The sequence below is a fragment of the Etheostoma cragini genome, chromosome 5 (genome assembly GCF_013103735.1).
Source record: "Etheostoma cragini isolate CJK2018 chromosome 5, CSU_Ecrag_1.0, whole genome shotgun sequence".
Classification (NCBI taxonomy): domain Eukaryota; kingdom Metazoa; phylum Chordata; class Actinopteri; order Perciformes; family Percidae; genus Etheostoma; species Etheostoma cragini.
In genome coordinates this window covers 22,854,206-22,863,105 of record NC_048411.1, presented here as the reverse complement: position 1 = coordinate 22,863,105, position 8,900 = coordinate 22,854,206, and the positions used below count along the sequence as shown (strand labels likewise).

At 43.0% G+C, this 8,900-nt stretch overlaps 1 protein-coding gene across 2 annotated transcripts in view; it reads right to left on the bottom strand.

Moving 5' to 3' along the window:
• Window positions 1-305: 305 nt before the first annotated feature.
• Window positions 306-8,900, bottom strand: part of LOC117944608 (neurogenic locus notch homolog protein 1-like) — a 41,227-nt gene continuing 32,632 nt past the window's right edge. Inside the window, exons 27-34 of one of the 2 annotated variants that reach the window (XM_034871571.1) lie at window positions 8,638-8,786; window positions 6,758-6,971; window positions 6,336-6,426; window positions 5,905-6,070; window positions 4,061-4,359; window positions 3,454-3,604; window positions 3,211-3,308; window positions 306-3,109 (exon numbers count right to left, since the gene is read on the bottom strand). In XM_034871571.1, the coding sequence (XP_034727462.1) occupies window positions 1,742-3,109; window positions 3,211-3,308; window positions 3,454-3,604; window positions 4,061-4,359; window positions 5,905-6,070; window positions 6,336-6,426; window positions 6,758-6,971; window positions 8,638-8,786 (2,536 nt within the window). In that variant the 3' untranslated portion in view covers window positions 306-1,741. The remainder of the gene's footprint in view (window positions 3,110-3,210; window positions 3,309-3,453; window positions 3,605-4,060; window positions 4,360-5,904; window positions 6,071-6,335; window positions 6,427-6,757; window positions 6,972-8,637; window positions 8,787-8,900) is intronic. The other variant, XM_034871572.1, reaches the window with a different exon arrangement.

The following is an 8,900-nucleotide window of genomic DNA, read 5'->3' as shown; positions in this document are numbered from 1 at the left end:
TTAATTTCGGTGTCAATTACATTACCACCACTAGAGGGAGACACACTAAGTAAAATATTTGTACTTGGCCGCTTCAGCAAAAGTAAAAAGATGAAATGAAGAGTGTATAGAGAGAAAGGTCATGTTTTTATTTAAATCTATTGTAAATCAATTAAATCAATTGTTGCCTGGAACTATCAGATACACATTCTTATACTGTGGATATTGTACTAGATTATACTTATTTAGCTAATCCCTTGTTTCACTGCATCTGGAGAACTTCAGAGATGTTGTGAAATAATTTAGAAGAAAGAAAGAACGGTCAAAGGTTGAAGACATACAAGTGCCCTTTATTTTAACAAGAAACGTTTTTTACAGATTGAAAATGAAAAGGGGAAATACATTTCTTCTTTATAAGAGGAAGGAAACATATTGCAGATATTACAATTTCACTACACCCTAACACCTTTTAAATTATAACATTTAGCAAACTATACCAGGGGGTGTCTCAAAAGTACTGAAGGGGAGGCAACTGCCAACAGTTTTAACCAAAGTGTAACAAAAGCATCTCATAATATGCACACATTGTTGCCTCAAGTGGATTTTAATGTGTTACAGAACAGTAAATAAATATGAATTTATAAAACCTCAATATTTATGAATTTTTCCTTTTATGAGAAAAATGCATCCTAACAATATAGCATATCTATTAGTATATAGTTCAAATTTATTTATGCATAAGGGACAGTAAAATACAAAATATATATTCTGTTCTGTTTGACATTTTAGAGGCTGTGACTGGTGCGAGACTTATCTAAATTGCATGCTTAAGACATCAGATTTCTTAAACAAAATCTTGCTTACAAGGGAAATGCATAACATATTTACAGAAGGAAGAACACAGCCATAGGCTCAAACTAATAGGAGGGATAGGGGAAATGAAGTTTCCTTTTCCCTCTGGACAACGACATACACTGTGGCCGACGGGCCAGTTCTCAAACACCAACAGATACTCAAGCCTGTCTCAACTGCCAATCTCCAAGATGGCGTTATACTGTACACAATATCATATCTCCACCACATCTCTACATATGAATGCAATCAAATCTGAATGCAGAACATAATGTCGTTCCGTTGAGTCAAGAAATGTACACAACGGTTGAGTGTAACCAAGAATCACATGATATTTAAAAAGGGGGAATTGTGAAAACATACAGGCCCTGTGCATATAATACAGGACACGTGTTCTGTTAAAAGTCACAACTTATTTATCATTGACCACCAGAATATTTCCCACATAATAATAACACTGGAACTTAAAATGTGCTATATAAAATGCCCCATAGTCACACGTTTATTTATAAACAAGATTATACAAAAATAACATAACATATAAACAAAGATTGAAAAATGATATGGAAAAAGCAAAGACTAAAAATAAATACCCAGTGTGTATGCTGCGGCTTCACTGCAGAAAAGTAATGCTAAAAGAAAAGGGTCTCTAAAGGAGTTTCTCTGTCCTGTGTATGACCCAGCACCATGGATCCCCGAAATTTCTGTAAGCAGGCTATGTGTATAAATAAGGCATTAATAAATAAAAAAAAAATGGATGAAACACAGGTGTTGCTGTTAGTATAAAAGCATATAAAAAATGTCCTATTAAATTGTGTTTGCTCTTTCCTCCTTCTTTTTTCAACAAAGAGTGCCTTTTTTTAATAAAAAAATATACAGCAGCTCATCTGGGTGCAATGATACAAGCTTTTTATTTGAACTTTTCAGGTATATGTCCAATCTGAGATTGCATGCTGGTCGGTGGACTTGAAATGCTCTCCGACCAGTCAGACATGTTGGAATGAGGAGATGAACTTGACCACTGATCGGGGGAGCTGGGGGAGGGGGTGAGAAAGGGGTGGTCAGGCACCTGGACCTGATGGTTTGGGGTGTTGTCCATGGGCCCTGAATAGCTGTGCTGGGAGGGTGGGGTAAGGAATTGGTTGCTGGGCATTGACTGGTTGATGGAGGAGGGCATCATCTGGGTCTCCTGCGGGAGGATGGTGTGGATGGGCATGCTGGAGTTGCCAGTGCCTTGCTGGAGCTCCGGGGAACTGAGCTCCCCGCTGATGAAATTCTGGCTGTTGGTTGTGTTAGAGTTCTGGTGCTGCAGCTGGATGCTCTGTTGTTGCTGCTGCTGCTGCTGGAGCTGCTGCAGGTTCTGCATCTGCTGCATCTGCTGAGCCTGCTGCTGCATCATGTGGGGCTGTGGAGCCAGTCTGGTATTCTGGATCCCCTGGTAGGTCATCATCTGAGACAGGCTGGTGTTGGGATGGCCGTTGTGGACGGAGGTCATCATGCCATGCTGCCCTCCTGGGTGCAGACCTCCCTGACCACCCGGTGCTCCTCTCATTGGGTTAAACTGGCTTGGCTGGGTCATGCTGCCGTGCATCCTGGACAGCCAATCACACTGGCCATTTATAGCGCCCTGGACACCGGAGCCAGACACAGGCAGATGGGTAAGACGGGGTGGCAGGGGGTCAAACTGCATCCGAGCCAGCTCCTGCTTGTTTGGCATCACCATGTGGTTTACGGACAGGTGTGGATCAGACATACCCTGGAGGTGGTTCAAGGATACAGATGGTGACTGTTGGAAAGGTGAGGTCATCATGGGCGGCGAGGCCACATCAGAAACATAGCCGTGTGGAGACTCCAACGAGTCAACTGGCGACAGTACACCTGAGCCATCCAGGAGGTTCCCGGATTTCCCATCCTGCGAATTCTTCTTCTTTACCTTCATGTCTTTGCCCTCCTTGCAGCCGATGCCCTTGGCGCTAGGCTTCCTTGCCTTTTTCCCCTGGCCTTGAGGCTGGGGCTGCTTCATGCTGCCCAGGTAGCCGTTGGGCGAGCAGAGAGGGGGTGATAATGTGGTGCTGAGTGACCCATGCATGTGAGGACTCCGTACCAGGTTGTAATCGTCCAGCAGCCGCACAATGTCATGGTGCATTCTCTCCTGTGCAATGTCTCTGGGTAGGCGGTCCATGTGGTCAGTTATTTCTCTGTTGGCAAAGTGGTCCAGTAAGACCTTGGCAGACGCGTAGCTTCCTTCCCGGGCAGCCAAGAATAGAGGGGTTTCCTCCTGTGGCAGACAGAAAGAAGACAACATGTTAAGACATTCACAGACGGGCGGAAAGATGTTTCACAGAACTAAGAGCAGGAAGAGACAGTTTGCTTTTTTACCTTGTTGTTTTGCATGTCCTTGTTGGCACCGTTTTTGAGAAGCACAATTGCAGCCTCCACATTATTTACTGCTGCGGCCCAATGTAGGGCTGATTTACCTGCAGCGACAAAAACAGTGTTATTAGATCTTGTTAGGGTTGTTCTTTTGATGCATTTACGGCTCATTAACATTTGACTACATTCAGCACTACATTGCAATTACTTTTAGACCCCTAGATGTGGCATAAAAAAAAAAAACTTTACCAAAATCATCAATTGCATTGACATCAGCGTGGCAGTTTATGAGCTCCTCCACCATGCCCTCCACTCCTGCCAGCCTGGCAGCCAAGATCAGGGGTGTAGTCCCATCATGCATGCGGGCATCCAAGTCCGTGGCGCGGTTTCTTATCAGAATCTATGGAGACATAGAATAGGTTACTCCTTTTAAGCTAAACAGAATTCCACTGACATAATCTTTAGGTAATTCTAACCTCTGGTAATTCTGGTCTGCAATAGTATGCAGATAAATTGACAGCTATACTTTTCACGGATGCAGCTCGATTGACTGTGAAGTGACCAATTTATCATGTCAGAAAAATATTTTAAAAAAAAGACAATCACAGTTTCCAGGAGCCAATGGTGGTATCTTTGATTGTCTTTGATTGTTTTGTCTGACTAACAATCTTAAACCCAAACATATTCAATTAAATAGCATATAAATCAAAGGAAAGTAGCACATTTAAGAGCTAGAAAGAGCCTAATGTTAGGTGTGTAAGATATTGACTAATCCTTATTTTAATTTCAGGACAACTAATATAACTATACCACCAACGACATAATGGGGTATTACATTTGGCATATGAGAACCCACCTGGAACACGCCCTGGGCATCCGCTGCCACAGCAGCATGCAGAGGCGTCCTGCCCATGTTGTCCTGGACGTTGGCATCGGCGCTGGCCTCCAGCAGGCGTTTGGCAGCGTCAGAGCGGGCGTAGCGGGCGGCCAGGTGAAGAGCGGTTTCACCTGTGCGGTCAGTCTGGTTGTGAAGGTTAGCGCCCTGGTAAATGAAGTCGCTGATCACGTTAGCAGACGCATCCTCCTCTTCCTCACTGTTGCCTGTTTCTAAACCTCCCCCGCTGCAGGATGCAATCATCAGCGGTGTGAATCCATCTGGACAGAGAGGGGAGGGCGAAATAAAAGAGGTATGTGAAAAAAAGCCACTTGTAGGTAACAGACTGCACGGTCAGCATAACACAGGCCCAGTAACTGCTACAGAAAGACAAGAGCCTGCACTTCAAAGCAGCAGGCAGATCAAAACCAAAGAAACAAACAAATCGAATGGGGATTTGACACTTTTGCCTGGGTTGAATCATCACAGCTCTCTCTTTTTCGATAATGGATTCTGATCAAGGCCCCGGCACAGGAGAAGCTTCAGAAGGAAAGCGTAGCTAGGGGGATAGAGGCTGGGGCTTGCTAAAGCTACACTGCCGCAAAAATGAAGCATTAATATCTAACTGTGAGAGGCAGCTCAGTCAGTCGACTTGAATAGGTTTTCTCCTCTTCAAAAGGATAGCAAGCCCCAGATCTAGCAGATTTGGTCAATTCAAGTGCATCGATCCACGACGGGGGGAAAAAAGCGTGCTCTCAACTTGTTAACCCCATTACTTTGATTTTCATAGCGTTTCTTCAGGGAGTTTGGCACTTACTACAAAATTGGGTTTTTGCATTTGATGCCTTCATTGGTTTTTGTAATGTGAAATAGAAAAAAAACAGAGGCCCATTACTGGTCAAATGATTAATCTGATCAGGAATCAGTGTTTTCCCTCAGGCGCCTGGCTGCTTTGAAGAAGATCCTTTACCCTGAGGACATGGGGCTTTAGCAACTCCTACATGCGCGATTACACACACGCACACAGAAGAAATGTGAATCAATCCAGACACACATGCATTCATGCACATACACACACTGGAAAGGTGAAATGTTTTCTCAGAAAATGTGTGAAATAAGTCGTGTTGAAAAGAAGTGTAAGAAAAAATAAAGCTTTTGTAGCGTTGCGCAGTTAATTAAAATGCAGGTTTCTGCTTTGTGGAAAGCTCTTATAGTAAGGGCTCAGGATTATTAGTGGGACTTTGGTTTGAAATGGTGAGAACAGTGTAGCCGTGTACACACACACACACACACACACACACAAACATGCACCTCTAGAAATTACTGCTGAATCCTTTTTAAGCTTGTCACCTGTTAAAACAAATCACTGTCTTCTTGTGACCCCTACTGCTGTACTGTGCACATAAGTGTGAGCAGTTCTACCAAAGCATAGTTTTTCTTTCTCAAATTATTTAATTTGAAATATTTTTAGAGGTCTGAAGAGAGGAAACAATCCAATACCAGAATAGAAAAAAAAATGAGGAAAGTCTAATTTTGTGCAACAGAAATCAACATTTTTTGTTCATTATACCATTAATAGTCTTAAATAAGTCACAATTTCTTCTGAAAAGTGATTCCTTACATTATTTCACACACAATTAGAGCTATGTTGATGTATTAAACAGTTACATTTGGAATATGTCTTTTTTTAATAAAGACAGCCGAGTCAAAAATTCCCCAAATTAAGCCTGCATCCAGTTATTCTTTCCACACGCGTCCACATACAGCACAGAACTCCCAACCACTTTCTTAATAGAAAGCAACTAAGTAAGTGTTAAGTCACCCACCTGGTCCTCGGACATTAACATCCATGCAGTCATTCTCAATCTCGCCCTGAGGGGGTGTGGGAGCGATGGAGGGGATGCGCAGGTCAGCGGCGTCCAGGTGCTGCTGTGTCCACTGGCGGTGGTCCGTCTGGTCGTTCACCTCCAGTATAGCCTGCTCGTCAAACTGCTAAAACAGGGACAGAATGAGGTTAGACAACTGAGAAAACCACAAATTATAACATAAGAAAAATCTAATTTTCATTTAAAGAGATAATACAATTAGTCAAAAATAATCTTCAGAACAAAGCACAATAATGTAATTTTCATATTCCATATAAGGAATTTGAAAATTCCAGAATTACTTTTTGTAAGAAATTGTTGAAAAAGTTTAAAAAAACAAATAAACATATATCTAAAAGTTTTGTTGGTGTGTAATAATTCTATTTCCTTACCCTGAAGCGTTTTGCATCCGAAGGCTCGTCCTCTCCCCATTCATTCTGCGTGTCATCCATGAGTGAAATGTCTGAGGTGTTTTTCAGTGGCCTGTGATGAAGCAGAAATCCCAGTAAAAATCCATGTTCTCTACTGCTTCCATCTCATCCGAGCCACTCACCATTAATGGTGCAGCAGTGCCAAAAAACCAAAGCATTGATTAAATCCATACCCCACCCCTTTGCCCTAACAAGTTAATTAATGCACACCTAAACCCACTATGCCATTATTATTAATGATCCAGGCGAAACTCTCCTTTCCCGAATTTGACTGATAACCAGTTATACCCATTTTGACCATCAGAACTAGCCCTTCACCTGACCCACAAAGAAACAGGTACCAAATGACACAGAGCGCCACTGGTGAATAAATGTAAACTTACTTTAATCCCACCGAATCCTCTCCAACAGGCTCACGTCGCTTCTTCTTGCTTGTCTCTGTGGTCTTGAAGCCCTCGGGGAGCCAGAGACGCCCGTGTTCATGGCGGCGCTTTCGTGCAGCCACCATCCCCACTCCGAGGAAGGCTAGTATCCCTACGCCGCCCAGAACCAAGTAGATTGGATAAGGGTCCGGTGGAGGCTGTGGGTCCACCCCGCCTGGTAGGGAAAGGGACAGCATGGTCAAGATGGGCCGAGGAACCAACGCGGACCAACAGAAGATAGACCGGGACACCTAGGACCAGCCGCTGCTCGAGCAGAGCTAGTCCGGCTCTTCCTCGCCTCACGGTTCCCACTCCAAAATACACCGCAGTCAGCAGCGAGCGCCAGAAACTGACTGAGGATGCTCACCCTTTGTAAAGCTAGCTTCTATCTATTCAGTAATAATCAGAATTGCTAACCACTTTTTATCAAAAAAGAAAAAAAAGGGATGGGGCGTGATAAAAAAAGAAGAAAAAAAAGGGGGGGGGGGGACACCAGCACCTCCTCTCTCCCTTTTCAACCCAGGGTACCAAGAGACAACTTTACCATTTCTTCTTAAGAGAAAAAAAGGAGGGGGATTAATGAACTTCAAATTACTGCACGCGCTTTAAGCTGTAAAGACGAAGGATTTATTAGGATTTTCGAGATAACAAAGACTCCAAACTTCTAGCACACTCCCGATCAATTTTTCCCCTTCTCTTTTTTTTCCACTAACGATTTTGAAATGATAAACTCCCCCAACCTAAACCCTTAGAGATGCATTAAGTCCTGGTATTACATTCAGTGAGGTGAAGGTTGCAGCAGCCCCTCACACTGTGGGATGAAGTGTGTGTGTGTGCATGTGAGAGTGTGCTATGTGTGGATGTATATGTGTACATGTCTGTGAAAGGAAGACAGAAACCAAGACAGAGATAGAGTGTTACATTGTGTTAGTAGGGGGTTGGATGAGTTGATTTGCAGCAATTAACCATTTTGGAGCCTGAAGCCAGCGGATTTACACACAGAGAGAAGGATTGATTGTTTAGGCCATGAGATTCACAATTGCATTTGTTCACCGCTGCATAACAAATACACAATCAAAGAGTGGTAGGGTTAGGAACCGACCAGAGGGCACAACGGATACTTCCAGTTTGAGTGTGGAAGAGCACGTGTCTTACCAACTTGTGCATGAGTATGTATGCGTTGACACTAAAGGAAGGCCTTTAAGGCTCATAACGGTGGATCACGTTTATCTTACATTACAACTAATCATTATGCAAACCTTTCAGTTGTGTTTTAGATTTTTCTCTGACCATTTGCGGAAGCTTTTTGTTTCCACACATATGAAACTCATTTAACAGAGTCTTGGATCATATTTGAGAAGTGCAACTGTCACAGAGAAAATCAACTCTGCATTAAAGTTTGCGTGGTAATGCAGTTTAAAAGATGACGCTGGCGATATTCGATACGCTTGCTGTTGTCAACGAATGAATCCCATGAAGACCGAAACCACTAATTTGTTAGTTTGTCTCTCAGCTTTATAATCTTTACATACATGTATATAGTTTTTATCATAGTTCCCTTTCACAGCTAGCACTACAGTTTTCAGCAAAGGACTTACCACACAATGACTTGGTGACCACTATAATGAATTATACATCTCAAATTTGGTTTTACAAATATGTTAAAGGACTTTAATAGCGTACAGAGAGAAGAAAAAACAATGGATGGTGCTAAACTGCAAAAATGTATTCCGGCTCTCTAGTTATGTACTAACACTCGCTGGTATGGCCATTTAACTCCAGTATAATTTGTATATACACATTTTCTTTGATTCCTGTGGACAAGTATGCGATGTACTCACTAAAGACAGCTTCAATGGTGTAGGGAACATCCAGTTTGCCACTGGAGGCCAAGGCCCCGAGGAAAGCTGCGGCATCATTGGTGCTCTGGAAACACTCAGTGGATTGCTGGAAGCACTGCCGGTTGTCCACCTCCAAGTGGACGACTGAACTACAGACAGAAAAGAAAGCACATACTCAGATTGTGTAGATATATACACTCACCGGCCACTTTATTAGGTACCCCATGCTAGTAACGGGTTGGACCCCCTTTTGCCTTCAGAAC